The following is a 15,621-nucleotide window of genomic DNA, read 5'->3' as shown; positions in this document are numbered from 1 at the left end:
CTTGTCTCAAAAACAATAAAAATCAACAATAATCAATAACCTAATAAAATGAAGCTCTGTGTACTCTCATTTGACGAGCTAGAAGAGGAATGAGGGTCTGTAGGAAACCTGGCCAGGATACGGTTAGGAAGTGTGACATGGCCTTGTAAGCGCAGGTTCAAGGCGACATTTTAAAGATCGCTATATAATTCCCTAAAGAAAAGTAATAATTCATTAGTGTCAAAAGCATTTACAAGTCTGTGCATGGTGGCACAGGCCTTTAATCCCACTACTGGGGAGGCAGAGGCAGGTGGATCTCTGAATTGAAGGCCAGCCTGGTCTACAGAATAAGTTCCAGGACAGCCAGGGCTACACAGAGAAACCCTGTCTCCAAAAAACCGAAAGAGATGGAACAAGAACAGTTAACTTTTGATGGCTGTTCTCTGATACCCACCCACCCATCCATGCCTCCCCCCTACCCCACTGCCAGTAAATGCTTTTTAAAGTATCAGGATAAACTAGGGATGGCTGTGCTTGTCTGGAGGCAGGAGGAGGATACCGATTTTGAGGCTAGCTTGGGCTACATAGTGAAACAGTCTAAAAAAAAAATTAGAAAAACAACCAAAGAACAATTAAACAACACAATAGGCTGGTCAGATGGCTCAGCAGGGAAAAGTGCTTCCTCTAACGCTGCAGACCTGAGTTTGTCAACTCTGCACCCACACCAGGGAAGGAGGAAACCGACTCTAGCAAGATGCTATTTCAGGTCCACACGCACCCCTCGTCGTGAGCACACCCACCAACACATACCCCAACACAGAGAACTAAGTATGCTTTTAAAATTAAAGTAACTACAGCCACAAAATCTGAGTAGATGCCTTTAACTGGTTGGCTGCTTCAAGTAAAGAACTGGGCAAGAACTGAGGCAGAGATGGGAACCTCAGGGACAGTGACCATGGCTTCACCAAGGGGGCTGAGAGGACAGCAATGTGACAGGTGTGGGCAGAGCATCCGTGCTCTAGTTCAGGGAAGAAATTGTAGGGGACAAAAATTCCACTTTCCATGGTAGGTGCCTGGGGATCACAAAAATAGTAATAATATTGAAGAATAATAAAACAGAAAACATAGGCTAGTATTGGGAGGGAGTTCCAATGAACACTGAAATCGCCTGCGTTTAATTCCAATTGCTAAAAATACCCCTGACCCCAAAAGGTAGGAGTAAGATTTAAAAAAAAAAACTGCATTAACTTCAACAAGTAGTTGAAGGTCACAGGCTACATTCATAGACAAAGGTTGTGTTGCTTGCTGGGCTTGGTGGCGCACGCCTTTAATCCCAGCACTTGGGAGGCAGAGGCTGGCAGATCTCTGTGAGTTCGAGACCAGCCTGGTCTACAGAGCTAGTTCCAGGACAGGCTCCAAAGCAACAGAGAAACCCTGTCTCAAAAACAAAAACAAAACAAACAAACAAACAAACAAACAAACAAAAAACATTGTGTTGCTTGACCAAAACAAGTCACACTCACACCCTAGACCAAAACATTCTGTGGGCAAATCACTCCCTGGGTGGAATCCATTGTTATCTCCCTAAGGGAACTGGAACTTAGTTGGATCCTTAGAATTTTTGGTGGGTAGAAAGAGATCTACTTCTTTATTTCTGAAATACAAGGTCTGGATATTAGCCACACCTGTTGACAATAACCTTGAGAGAGCAGAACTCCTAGCTAAATGTAGGTGGGACCTTTGAGGTAGAAACAGACAATAACCTTGGAGGAGTTATTGTCTTGTAGAAGTAAGTTCCAACTCTCTGACCTTCGGTTAAGATGGAAACAGGCTCACATTTTTTGGGCCTCCATAAGAAACAGAAGTTTAGGTTATGTTGTTATTGTTAATTACAGAAATATGTGTGTGGGAATGCAAATCGGTGCCCACAAATCCCAGAAAAGGTGACAGATCCCCTGGAGCTGGAGTTACAGGCTGCTGTGAGCTATATTACTCCGGTGCTGGGAACCTGGTCCTCTGCAAGAGCAGTATGTGATCCCAACCGTTGAGTGAACTCTCTGGCCTAAGAGTTTAGAGTCTTAGTTTCTTCCAATTTGAAAGTCTTCCGGTCACTGTGCATATTTAGGGAAGTAAATTAAAGTCCTCAGGTCTCAGTTTCCTTATCCATGAGATGAGAAGGAGGTTCTCTGGGAACATTTCAAAGGCTGGGCCTGGAGGCACAAAAGCTCCTGAAACTGTCTTCAGTCAGGCCTCATGCTCATGCCTCTAATACCAGCACTCTGGAGACGGAGGCAGGAGGATTTAGAGTTCCGGGTCAGCCTAGACTACATAAGACCTGTTTCAGAAAGTCGGCAAGACTGCAGGCTCAAGTCAGATTGCCTCCCGGAACCGCTCTTTATGTTTTTGCATCCTTAGGTGAGAGGCTAACAGTCTCTGTCCCTTCACAGCTTCTGTACAATGGAGGTAATTAATACCCCATGGGTATTCCTCGGGGCTCAGTGACTCAACACAAAGTGCTCCAAAGAGTTCTTGGCACACAGTGAGCATTCGGTAAATGGTAGCCATCCTTTGGAAGGTGCTTGCGGGCAGCGATCAATGAATGGGACCCATTTTTGGTAAGCCGTGTTATTCTGGAGCAGGACTCCAGGTTCTGAGACTCCCTCTTCTAAACCATCAGCTCACTCCAGCCTAAATTATGGTCGAGGACTGATCTGTCATTTGTGGTGACAGGTGACAGGCATGCAAAGTCTATCTGGTAGGGTGATAGACTAGAGGCCACAGTCTGAATCAGATCCCAAGAGGCAGTTGACTGGAGTCTAAACGGGTGAGGCAGGAGAGGGACTGAGATGACTGAAGAGGCAGGACCAGGGTCCAGGGCATTTGAGGAGTGAGCAGAGCTGTGGGCAGACAGTCATAGGAGCTCGGTAGCTCTGCCCCATTCCCCAGGGAGCAGCCAGCTAGAATATTAAAAGCACATTTCACAGTTTTATTAAAGTATATCATGTACTTCATGCACTAATCACAGCTCATTAAAATTGTTGTTGTTGAGACAGGGCCTCTCTGTTATACAGCTCTGTCTGTCCCGGAACTCCCACAGATCACCTGCCTTTGCCCCTGGAGTGCTGGGATTAAAGACATGCACTCCTATGCCCAACTGAGATGGGCTTTTACAATAGATGCAGGCTGGCCTTGAATTTGCCACCTTCCTGCTTTAGCCTCTTGAGTGCTGGGATTACAGGTGTGCCCCACATGCCGGTTTAGCTGAATTGGGTTATATGCATGACAATCGATCTTAGAACATTTTCATCACCCCCCATTAAAGAAATCCTGTACCCATCAGTCCATCACTACTCAAGTCTGTGTCTTCCCATCAGCCCATAGCAACCACAAATATATTTTCTGTCTCTATTGATTTTCATTCTCAGATATTTCATATACTTAGAATTATGCCATATATCTCTTTGGTGACCGATGTCTTTCCCTTTTTATAAGATTTGTTTTGGGGGGGGTTTGGAGAGATGGCTCAGCAGTTAGGAATATTGCCATTCTTCCAATACATCCAGGATTCTGTAGAGAGACCTGTCACATAACAAGCAAACAAATCATGAACACTTCTTGTTCTTACAGAGGACCTGGGTTCGATTCCCAGAACCTACATGATGGCTCACAGCCATCCATAACTCTGTTTCCAGCGAATTTGACTTCCTCATCTGATCCCTGAGGGCATCAGGTCCATACTTGGTGCACATACATATATGCAAGCAAAACATACAAGTAAATAAAATTAAATTAAAACAAACAGACAGGGTGTTATTATGTAGCCTAGGCTTGCCTGGAACTCTCAGAGATCTACCTGCCTCTGCCTCCTAAGTCCTAATGTCTGTGCTTAAAAAGTCAACATCAGGCTTTATTTATTTATTTATTGTTTTTTCAAGACAGGGTTTCTTTGTGTAACAGTCCTAGCTGTCCTGGAACTAGCTCTTGAAGACCAGGCTCAACACCAGGCTTTAAAAAGTCAATTTTTGGCGGGGCGGTGGTGGCGCACGCCTTTAATCCCAGCACTCGGGAGGCAGAGGCAGGCGGATCTCTGTGAGTTTGAGACCAGCCTGGTCTACAAGTGCTAGTTCCAGGACAGGCTCCAAAACCACAGAGAAACCCTGTCTTGAAAAACCAAAAAAAAAAAAAAAGTCAACTTTTGTTGCTGTGAACCTGGAGATCTCAATGAAAAGGAGGAACACTTCACTTTGGCTCATGGTTAAAAGGACTTTGGTCCAGGGTCCATTTGTTTCATTAGCATGGGGACATGGTCAAGCAGAACACAGAGGCAGAAGCATGTGACAGAGAAAGCTGTTCCCCTCTTGGAAGAAGAAAGGGATAGAGAGCCTGGGAGGAGAGCATGGCATCACTAACCCTCTTCATACAATCAGGCCCCACTTTCTACCATGTTCACCATCTTCCAGGAGTCCATTTAACTGTGAGTCCAGCAGTGGATGAGTCCACGGATGATGTCATCACTCTCATGTTCCAGTCACTTCCCCTGAAGCCCACCACTGAACACGAACGAGCCTTTAACATGCCCTGAAAATCCCCTCTGCCCTCCTCTGTACTTGCCACCACGGCCACCATAGTCAGTGGTATTGGTTTTACGGTTTTAACTCACAGTTGCATTTTATTATGATCAACGGATTCTGGGAACCAGGGATTCAGAGAGTACAGTGTACCCAGGAGTTGGCACCGAGCTGTCTGGAGCCTCGGCTGCAAAGTCTCAAAGGCAGCCTATGACTCAGTGCCTAGGGCTAAGTTCATCTGGAAGGTTTTAAACTCAGACACCTGCTAGGATTTCCTGGTGAGCAGCTTTGTCCTCAGTTAAGCGGTTGCTTGGAATAGCTATGTGTTTTCTCCATGGTGGTCTCACTACGAGAGAGATTTTGGGCAGCCTCACTGCTAATTGTCTAAGAGAATCAGGTAAAATGCCATTCAGACAGACTTAAGCTCAGAAGCCATACAATGTCACTTGTCCAGAGTCAGTCTACACCACAGTTCAAACTGTCACTTGCACAGTCGGTCTACACCATAATTCAAATGTAGGGACTTTTTTTTCTTTACTTCTAAGCCACACTGGTCTCAACCTCTCTTTTTAGCTGAGAATGGTCTTGATCTTCCGCTTGTCATGCTTCTACCTCCAGAGTCTGGGATCCCAGGCATGTGTGCTCATGTTTCATTGTATGCAATGCAGGAGGGTGAAGCCAGAGCTTCAAGCATGCCAGGTGAGCGCTCTAGCAGCTGAGCCACATCTTGCTGCATCTGCCTAACTTAAAACCTATTTTAAACCTGCTCTGCTTTAGAAAGTATCGTGTATGTTTTACCTGAGACCATCCGCATCCCCTCCCCCGCTTCCCAGGCAGTGTTCATTAAGGCTTGTTGAAAGCGCTAAACATCTGCTTTCCTAGCCTCCCTTGTAGCTCTTGACACAGGTCTGCCCATTAAGACACCAGCCATAATCTGTTGCTAGGCTTCTAGGCAAGCTCCAACCCCGGACAAGAAAATGACCCATGATGTGGAGATTCCAGCTACACTGCCATCTTTGGGGAAAGGCCAAAAGAATTGTTACATCCTTAGAGGTAAAAAGTGAAAGTACTGGTCCTTGTACCGTTGAGCCACTGACTGGAGTAGCCGCCTGTCCAGGCCCCTTAGCCTGTGAGAAAATAAACCCTTATTTGGTAAAGCCCCGATAACATCTATCAATCCAAACCTGAAAAACAAAAAGGACTTCCTTTGGAGTTGTAGGAATCACACCTGAGGTGTAACAGGTTCATAGAACAGAGTCAATGATGCTGATAAGGAAGGGGGAGAGAATTTGAACTGAAATGGATGAGTAGAGAAACTCTGTTGAAATTGGGAAAGAATTGGCGTTGTATGAAAGGCTCTACATCACCGATTCATTCAAGCCAGTATCGTGGTGCATTCCTTTGATCTGAGCACTTGGGAGACAGAAGCAGGTGGATCTCTGCAAGTTCAAGACTAGCCTGTGAAAGACCCTACAGACCCCCTCCTCAAAACCCGTAGCTAGCATGCTCCCGTGGGAACGTCCTGTTTGCTTTTAAAAAGTTCTCCGGATCAGCAGCCAGCCTGCTCCCATAAGAACATCCCATGAGCTTGAGAGAGCGGGTTATCTATGAGATAGAGATAGGAAGACTGCAAGGCAAGATGTCAACAAAGCAGGTGAGCTATAAGATAGGAACAGGATGATTGTTGCCAGGCATCCATGCTGAGAGAGGAAACCATTCATGCCCCCGCCTCATTCCGGTCGACCGATAACCATGCTTTTGCTTCTGTAAACTTGCTTTTTACTCTTCCCTATAAAAAGCCCGCCCTCCAGTTGGCAGGCGCGCAAGTCCTCCAAAAGACTTGCTGCCCACAGGTACCTGTGTCTACTCAATAAACCTCTTGGGATTTGCATCTGTGCGGTCTCGGCTTGTTCCTTGGCTTTGGGGAGGTCTCCTCCTGAAAAGAGGTCCTCGTCAAGGGTCTTTCACCTGGCCTACATAGCAAGTTTCAGGGCTACATAGGGAGCCCCTCTCTCAAAAAAGGGAGGGGTCTGCTAGAGGCATGGCTCAGCAGACAGAGCACCAGCTGCTCTTCCAGAGGCTAGATCTGGTTTGATTTCCAGCACCTACCTCATTTCAGACCTGCCAGTGATTCCAGTCCCGGGGAATCTGACACCCTCGCTCCTGAATAGCACAGATGTACACGCAGGCAAAGCACCCACGCATATAAAATTTAAAAAAAAGTTCTTTTGCTTTTTGAGACAAGGTTTCTCTGTGTAGCCTTGGCTGTCCTGGAACTCACTCTGTAAAGCAGGTTGACTTTGAATTCAGAGATCCTCCTGCCTCTGCCTCCTGAGATTAGAGGCATGTGCCAGAACTACCTGGCAAAATTAATTTTTTTTCCAAGAAACGATTCATCCAACAATAACATCTTGATGTCCATGAAAATCTAGGCACAAGTTAATCATCTCCTTCAGATGACACAATCCAAGCGTGAAGGTGATTACAGCTCCCATCCTGCGGGGCACCTGGTGTCCTCAGAAATCTCATTTCCCAACTCTGTTTTGAAAGGCTCTTTGCAATTTGACTTTAATTTGCCCTGTAGTTGGGCTTTCTGTCACCCAATCCTTGATAGCAGCACTGTCCTGGGGGCCCAGTTTTCCCACTTCTGGCATTGTAAAAGTCTGCCTTCTCTGCAAACAAACTGAAGTTCTTGTGCCATTTGCAGCCAGCTTCCTATTTCCTTCCTGTTAGAAAAGGCTGCCTGTTCACTGTGGAGCCAGGAGTGGGAAAACTTGTATTTGCAGTAATCCTCCAGCCTCTGCTCCTGAGTGCTGAAATTACAAATGCGGGCCACCCTAGTGTTCCTGGAGGAGATTTTGGATTTCTACCATTCTTCTTCTTCTTTTTTTTTGTTTTTGGTCTTTCTTTCTTTCTTTCTTTTTTTTTTTTTTTTTTTTTGGTTTTTCGAGACAGGGTTTCTCTGTAGCTTTGGAGCCTGTCCTGGAACTCCCTTTATAGACCACGCTGGCCTCGAACTCACAGAGATCCTTCTGCCTCTGCCTCCCAAGTGCTGGGATTAAAGGCGTGCGCCACCACGCCAGCCCGCATGGATTTTTATCATTCTTGTGCCTTCCTCTCTACATCCCCGTATGAACTGGGCAGTCTTAAATAGGGCCTTAAAATAGCAAGGATTTACCAAGTACTTTCTTTTCGTAGGTTGGGATTGCCCAGTTAGACTCCTCAGCTGGATGGTGGATTTGCGGAGGCTGAGGGTGAGGTAACTAAGGCAGAAGGGGACTGAGTGGTGCTTCGGCCAGCACAGAAGCGGGCCCGAGCACAGCAAAGTGAGCTCTAGGGATCAGACAAAAGAAGGATCTGGGTTTCCGTCTTACATTTAATTACCAAGGCGAAAAGTTAATATTATAATGCCGATTTCCATTTTGAAAAATCTGTGTTAGAAAGATGTTTGGTTGAGTTTCCCATAGCAGATGGAGAGTTAAGGGTGAGGAGTCGTGGCTTTCTTCCATCTTTAGGTCCGCACAGTAGGTGCCTGTTGGTTGAATAACAGACCGTGGCGTGGAGTACTCCGGCTTCAGTTATTAAATCAACCAATAGGGGGTTTCCTCCCCACAGCCTCCCAAGCCCCGCCCCACACGCCGCGTGTCGCGAAGGCGGCCGCAGCCAAGGGCGCTTTACGGCAGCCGCGTTGCAGCGGGGCGGGGCGCCGGGCGGCCCGCGCTTGACGGCAGCGGTGGGAGGCAGGCCGGCAGGCAGACGGGCTCGCAGGCGGGTGGCGACGGCCGTGCTGGCTGCAGAGGGCGGGAGCGAGTGAGTCACTGTGCGCGTGTGAGGGAGGGAAGGAGCGAGGGAGCGAGCAGCCCGCGCCCGCCGCCCTCCCGCAGCTCCCGGCAGCCCACTCCCACCCCCCGCCACCGCCTGCCCTCCGCCCAGCGCCCAGGCCGGGCCGAGCCGAGCCGGGTCGGGCCCGGGCCATGCTGCTCACCGTGTACTGTGTGCGGAGGGACCTCTCCGAGGTGACCTTTTCCCTCCAGGTCGACGCCGACTTCGAGCTGCATAACTTCCGCGCGCTGTGCGAGCTGGAGTCCGGCATCCCCGCCGCCGAGAGCCAGGTACGCCAGGGGCAGCGAGTGGGGCCTCCAGCCGCTGCGGCCGGGGAGTTGGAGGGGGGGCGACTGGGGCCGAGTCCTGCAGCTGCCCGGAGATGCACCCACTGCAGCGAGGGGGACACGTGCACGGGTGGGCACCCCTCCCCACCTTCTGGCCCTCGGGAGCCCTGGATCCTCATCACGTACCTCCTGCTTCTCCGACCAGAAATACCAGTTTGGATCACTGGGAGATAGACACTGGTCTGGGGTTTGCTTATTTGTACCGAGTTCCTCCTTCAGTATGCGCAGTTTACCTGGGAACACACATATCTGTAGTTGAAAGTGAGGGGAAAAGTTTGAGACTCGCTCTGCCTCTGCCTTTGACGTCGCTAGAAATGCATGCGTTTCTGGTTAGTTTATTATTATTTTTTTAAAGCGATGGTTAGGTCAACTCAGTCTATTTGCTTCTCAGGCCAAAGCCCTCCTCCTCTCTGGTCCCCGTTCAGTTGGGTCAGTTCAAAAAAGCTCAGTGCTTTCGAAGGATATCGGCTTGAAAATGACCTACTGTCTGAAGACCTCCGTGGGACTTGGTGGCAAGGCGTTCAGTCCCTCTTACATTTTAACAAGAAAATACATCCTCGAAATGCTTTGGAGCTCTCAGTAGGCTTTGTCAAACAGAATAATAGGTGGACTGCTCTGTAGCCTTTGCACTAAAACTCTTAAGATTCTACCCAAAGTGGGCCTTGGGGCGTAGTCCAAACATTAGAAAATTGTAGACGACTCCCAAGGCCTCAGAATGTAAATCTGGATTTCCTTCTGCAGTTATGAAATAGTTCCAGAAACTATTGCCCAACTACTGCTTGTTCTGCCCTGACTTATGGCAAACATGTGTCAATATTTTGTTGAAACGTGTGATTCCTTTGCACAATGTGAACTTAGAACCTTGGCATACAACTGTTTCTGGAAGGATCTGTTTTAGGGAACAAGGTGTCACTCACATGCAGTCTGGCAAAAGGTAGGGATTATACAGTTCCCCCAATTTCTATAGAAAAATTTACCCACAAAAGCCTAGTACTCGGTTCCTGTTGGTCAGCCTCATACTCATGGCAGTGGCGAACTAAGACCAAAGAGATTGTGGGTTGGCTCTGCGATGGTGGCGCACGCCTTTAATCCCAGCACTCAGGAGGCAGAGGCAGGCGGATCTCTGTGAGTTCGAGACCAGCCTGGTCTACCAGAGCTAGTTCCAGGACAGGCTCCAAAACCACAGAGAAGCCCTGTCTCAAAAAACCAAAAGAAAAAAAAAAAAGAGATTGTGGGGGGGATATCAGCCTTTTAGAGGGTCAATTGATTGATTGATTTTTGATGGGGGTTTCAAGACAGGGTTTCTCTGTGTTGCCCTGGAAATTGCTCTGTAGATCAGGTTGGCCTTGAACTCAGCCATCCACTGTCCTCTGCTTCCGGAGTGCTGGAATTAAAGGTGTGCGCCACCGCCACCCAACGATTGGTTGATTTTTGAGTCAGGGTCTGACTGTATAAATCATTGGCTTCCATCTAAACTCATACAGATCCCTTCACTCGGTGTCCCAGGCTAGAGCTGTTTCGTTTTTTTGAGACGAGGTCTCAACTGAGGGGCCAAGGCTGACCTCAGACAACATTCGTCCTGCCCTAGGCTCCTGGACTGCTGGAGCACATGCAAGTGTGTACTACCATGCCCAGCCCAGCCTATTCAGTTTTTGAAGTCCCCCCCACATCGTTTTTTTATGTGGCTGTTTGATTACCCAAGTTAAAATTGCAAGCTGATTGGGAATAATTTTAAGTTGAATTTGTTAGTAGGACTTGAGAGTGAACAGAGGTTGACGTTTCTTTTCCCATAGTGCCCACATGCACTGTGTGTGTGTGTGAGAGAGAGAGACAGACAGACAGACACACAGAGAAGCATTCTATGCCTGGGTTATAGGTGCAGTCCCACCCCTGTGGCACTTAGATGTCAGTAAAATTTTCAGTAAATTAGGGTATCAGATTGAAAGATAATTGTAGGGTTAAAGAAGGCACTGTCATCTGCCACTTGGGGACTTTAGGGGTGCTACTTGAACAATTAGGCTAGCTCCAAATTCTTCCACTGCTGGCATCAACATTTGGTATTTACTTCCCAACGCAAATTAGTGTGCTCCAACTAGTGTTAAGCCTGTATTAAATAGCTGTAAACAGCACCCTGTTTTTCAAGTTAGTGCTGTCGGCTCTATGTAACCTGACAACGTAGTGTCTATTTTAAGAGCGGATTTTTAAGCACTCTGGGGGTCGCTTGTCTGGCTTGCTGGCTAGCCCCCACAGGCAGGAACAGGATCCGCCCCAGACACTGAAGTCACTTCCTTTCGTCAGATCTTAAACATATCATTTTTTTGTTTGGTTTGGTTTTTGTTTTATTTTCCCCAGTCATTTCTTATTTGAGCTCCCCAACCAGTTTTTCTAACTTGTCCCTTCCTCTCAGATTTCTTTTCGGCTGTTTACTTCATTGGGCTTTAGTTTTTTCCATCCCCATTCCTTCACCTGTTTCTGACTTCATACCACAGGTGTCCAAACATGTATGAATTTTACAGAGCCGCTTGGCTGCCGAGTCACACTTGCACTGAGAATGGGTTTCACTTTAATCACATGTACAGGTGAAGATGGTTTCTGTTCTAAATTTATTGTCCTCATGTAATAATTTGTATCTCCTTAAGTAAAGTGGTTCAGATCATGCTCACAGTACCTTGTACATAAATTACAAAAGTGGCTGTTGTAGGCACTATACACGTGCATATTTTCTTGTGTGGTACATAGCAGTTACAGCTATGTACACAGTTATATATGTGCATATGCTATACATCAGTTACGTTGTGTACATATATACATTGAGTAATAGTGTGCATTATAAACATGCAGAATAGAACTCAAGGATAAAATAAGGGGGGGGGTGTTGGCCCATGCTTTTAATGCCAGAACTTGACTTGGGAGGCAGAGGCAGGTGGATCTCTATGAGTTCCAGGCTAATCTACTCTACAGAGCAAGTTTCAGGACATCAAGGACTACACAGAGAAACCCTGTCTCAATCCCCTACCCCTCCAAAAGAATAAACAAGACTACATGGAAATGGGACTGAAGAGACAGTTACCGACTAAGAGCACTTGTCCTTACAGGGGTTGATTCCCAGCACCCACACAGTGGCTCACGACCATCTATAACTCTAGTTCTGTGGGATCCAACACCCCCTTCTGACCTCTGTGGGCACTAGACAATACACATAGTACAGATACATACACGTAGGCAAAGTACACATACATAAGTAAAAATTAAAAAAAAAAGTAAATAGAAATAAGAATTCTCAGGCTGTACCTGTACTCACCCAGGGAGCACTGTTTGGAGCCCCACCTTTCATCAGCATCGTCTGTGCTCTGTCTCATTATAGTAGTTCTGATGCAGTGACAGTAAATTTAGAATAGAAACCGTCTCCACTTGTGCCGTGATTAAAGCAGGACATGTTCTTCCGCGATGCAAGTGTGGGCTTGGCAGCCAGGTCGGCTTTGATGCAGACTTGACTGGGCCGACCTCAAACAATTATCATAACTTACCTTCACGTTAAATGTCTGGGTGGTTTTGAAACTAATTTACTTGTATAGGTGGTGTGGAGTACAAGCCTGTACAGAATGGAAGGCCCCTCAATGAAAGCCATGTTTAAGTGGCAGCTATCAACCGTAACTGTGATCCTGGAAATGCCACTTTTGTACAGCTTACGTGGTTTACAAAAATGCTATTTTAGACCATGGAAACCGAAAGTTTCTATTGTGGCTAGTTTTGGTGTGTTTATTTCCTTAAGTAATTCATAGTCTCCCCTCGGGGGGGGGGGCCCACCTCTGGTAAATTCTGAATAGTTGTGTTAGAAAGGTTGTAACACAGAAAAGAATAAAGAATGCAGCCACTCGCTTATTCCTCATAACTCGTAACTTATAACTGCAGTTTGGGTGTTTATTTGGTTAGTTTTTTGTTTGTTAATGTTATTTGAAACTCACAGTTCAAGGCCAGCCTGGTCTTCATTGAGGGTTTCAGGCCAGCCAAGGCTACATGTTGAGAACCTGTCTCAAAAAAAAAGTTCTTGTTGGGATGCTGAGTATGGTGGTTCACACCTTTAATCCTGGCACTTGGGAGACAGGCAGACACGGGGGAAATCTGTGAGTTCTAGGATAGCCTGTTCTACATAGGAAGTAGTGAGACCTTGTTTCAAAAAAAAAAGTCTACTGGGTTGGGGATAGCTCTGGTAGAGTGCTTGCCTACTGCACATTGCCAGCACTGTAGGAAAGAAAGAAGTGACAGCCCACCCACCCCGTTAATTGAAGGCTCTCTTTCAGAGACCAGAAAACATTTGGTGTCATGCTTAAAGGTTCTCGAGTTGTATTTTTGAGCTTGTAGCTAGGTGTTAAGGTCGGAATCTTGTCTGAAAGTTGGATTCTAACACTCCCTGGGTGTGAACACTACCTGCTGCATCAGGTCTGCAGATTTACACCTAAAAGTGTAGACTTCTGTTGTACCCTCTTCTGACTGGCAGGGCAGGGCTCGGGCTCAGGTTTTCTACACTAGTTTCTGAGGTGGGGGACAGATGTGGTAGAGCACTGTGCTCGTGCCATTGCCAGCTCGCCTTTTGTTTGGCTGGTGGGGAGACTAGAAGTTGTTGATCATATTGAGTTGGGAGGTGAAATGGGTTTGTTTGTTTGTTGGACCATGTGTCCTCTTGCCTCTGCTTCCCAAGTGTTGGGATTACAGACTGTACCATCATGCCTGGCCTGTACAGGGTGATTTACTTAAGGACTTTTTTAAAAAATATTTATTTATTTATTTGTTATGTATACAATATTCTATCTGTATGTATGCCTGCAGGCCAGAAGAGGGCACCAGACCTCATTACAGATGGTTGTGAGCCACCATGTGGTTGCTGGGAATTGAACTCAGGACCTTGGGAAGAGCAAGCAATGCTCTTAACCACTGAGCCATCTCTCCAGCCCCTTAAGGACTTAAAATGTAAAATAATCACATTTCTTAGACTTTTTTTAAAAATTTTTTTTGTTTCGTTTTGTTTTCAAGACAGGGTTTCTCTGTGGTTTTGGAGCCTGTTCTGGAACTAGCTTTTGTAGACCAGACTGATCTTGAACTCACAGAGATCCGCCTGCCTCTGCCTCCCAAGTGCTGGGATTAAAGGCGTGCGCCACCACCGCCCGGCTTAGATTGTTTTTGAGATAGGATTTTTCAACATAACTCGAGCTGTCCTGTAATTTTGTGTAGAACAGGCTAGCCTCAAACTCAGAAAGGTACAGAGATCTGCCTGTCTCTGCCTCCCAGGCTGGAGTTACCACCTCTTTTGGCTTCTGTTGCCATCCTTTTAAGAATGAGAAACTGGGGCTGGAGAGATGGCTCAGTGGTTAAGGTGCACTGGCTACTCTTGCAGAGGGCTAGGTTCAGTTCTTAGGACCCACATGATGGCTCACACATATTTATGATTCTAGTTTTAGAGAATCAGACACTCCTGGCCTCTGAGCACCAGCCATGCAAGCAGTAGACCTAGGCACATGAAAGTTAAATGCTCATACTCATAAAAAAAAAAATCAAAAAATAAAAAATGAAAAAAAAGGCCAATTAAGAAGTCGCTAGACATTGTAGTATTTTCCTGACCTTTGCAGACATCCCCCAACCCCAGTATTTCTTGGTGTTTTGAATAAGGACAGTTATGTGTGTATCCCGTACCCCATACTCAGACTTGAACCCAAGGGCTTCACATAAGCAGCCAGGCACTGCCTGTAGAGGTTTAGATCCTTAGCAGGGAAGGCTGGCTGAGAAGCCATTTCCCAAGGCTACTTTGGGGTGCTAGAAAAGAATGCCATTTTTAATGTCAAGCACATAGAGCACCCGCGTCATGTCTCTTAACAGCTGTATGGTCTCTGTGTCTTCTGATCCATAAAAATTGGACGAATGATCTCTGTTAAAATGATTGTGACACTCCGTGAGACAGTGTGAGGGTTAAGAGGGAGAATGGGAACTGGACTTGTTAGCCCAAGAGAGTTTCACTCAGTGGTAGCAGGGTGCTCTTTAAGTTTGGGTTTCGATATTATGCCCCATTGGAAGAGAATTCAGTAGTCTTATGCTGAGCTTTTCCATGCCAGACAGATGGCTCTTCTACTGAACCAAGCCTTATTCCCTAAACTGTTCTCATCTTCCTGAGTTTGGTTCTTTATACATGAACACATTTTCTAGTAAGTGTGTCTTCCTTGGGAGACGAGTCATGTGTCTTTAAATGACATTGCAGCTGACTCACTGAACCTGAGACGCTAGGGTAGGCAGGCCATGGGCTATTGGTGATCTCATCACAGTGGCTTAATTGTGTTGATGCCACCCAGTACATCTCAACCTGTGACCCAGGTTTATGGTTGTTTTCCACTCACCCTCACAAATTATATGCGGTACAATTCTCCATTGTGTTACCAAAAAGAAAGAAGAATCAGTTTGAGATACGCACTTAGATGAGTGTCATGACGAGGTGGTAGTGATGGTTGCAGTCATTTTTAGTAGTGTATAAAACTTGTAAAATTGGTTGGGCCGTGGTGGCACACACCTTTAATCCCAACACTCAGGACGCAGAGTCAGAGACAGGTGGATCTCTGTGAGTTCTAGCCCATCCTGGTCTACAAGAGTTAGTTCCAGGCCAGGCTCCAAAGCTACAGAGAAACCCTGTCTTGAGAAACAAAACAAACAAAAAAGCGTGTAAAATTGGACAGGCAAGTTCTGTTTTCTTGTCTCCAGAAGGATTCCATTTTGGAGGATTAGGTTTTCTCGCCCATATCACCGTGAGATTAGGAGCAGAATGGCAGCATGTGCTCAGGATGGCTGGTGTGAGTGATGTTAGCTGTTCATGTGCTCAGGATGGCTGGTGTCAGTGATGTTAGCTGTTCATGTGCTCAGGATGG

The 15,621-nt window shown here is 46.5% G+C and overlaps 1 protein-coding gene across 2 annotated transcripts in view; it reads left to right on the top strand.

The window, feature by feature from the left end:
• Positions 1-8,286: 8,286 nt before the first annotated feature.
• The window catches only part of LOC142834273 (protein DDI1 homolog 2), a 43,666-nt gene continuing 36,331 nt past the window's right edge, over positions 8,287-15,621 (top strand). For both annotated transcript variants that reach the window (XM_075946569.1, XM_075946571.1), the window contains exon 1: positions 8,287-8,659. In XM_075946569.1, the coding sequence (XP_075802684.1) occupies positions 8,522-8,659 (138 nt within the window). In that variant the 5' untranslated portion in view covers positions 8,287-8,521. The remainder of the gene's footprint in view (positions 8,660-15,621) is intronic.

The sequence above is a fragment of the Microtus pennsylvanicus genome, chromosome 13 (genome assembly GCF_037038515.1).
Source record: "Microtus pennsylvanicus isolate mMicPen1 chromosome 13, mMicPen1.hap1, whole genome shotgun sequence".
NCBI lineage: Eukaryota > Metazoa > Chordata > Mammalia > Rodentia > Cricetidae > Microtus > Microtus pennsylvanicus.
The sequence above is the reverse complement of the archived record's forward strand: the minus strand, read 5'-3'. Positions and strand labels throughout refer to the sequence as shown.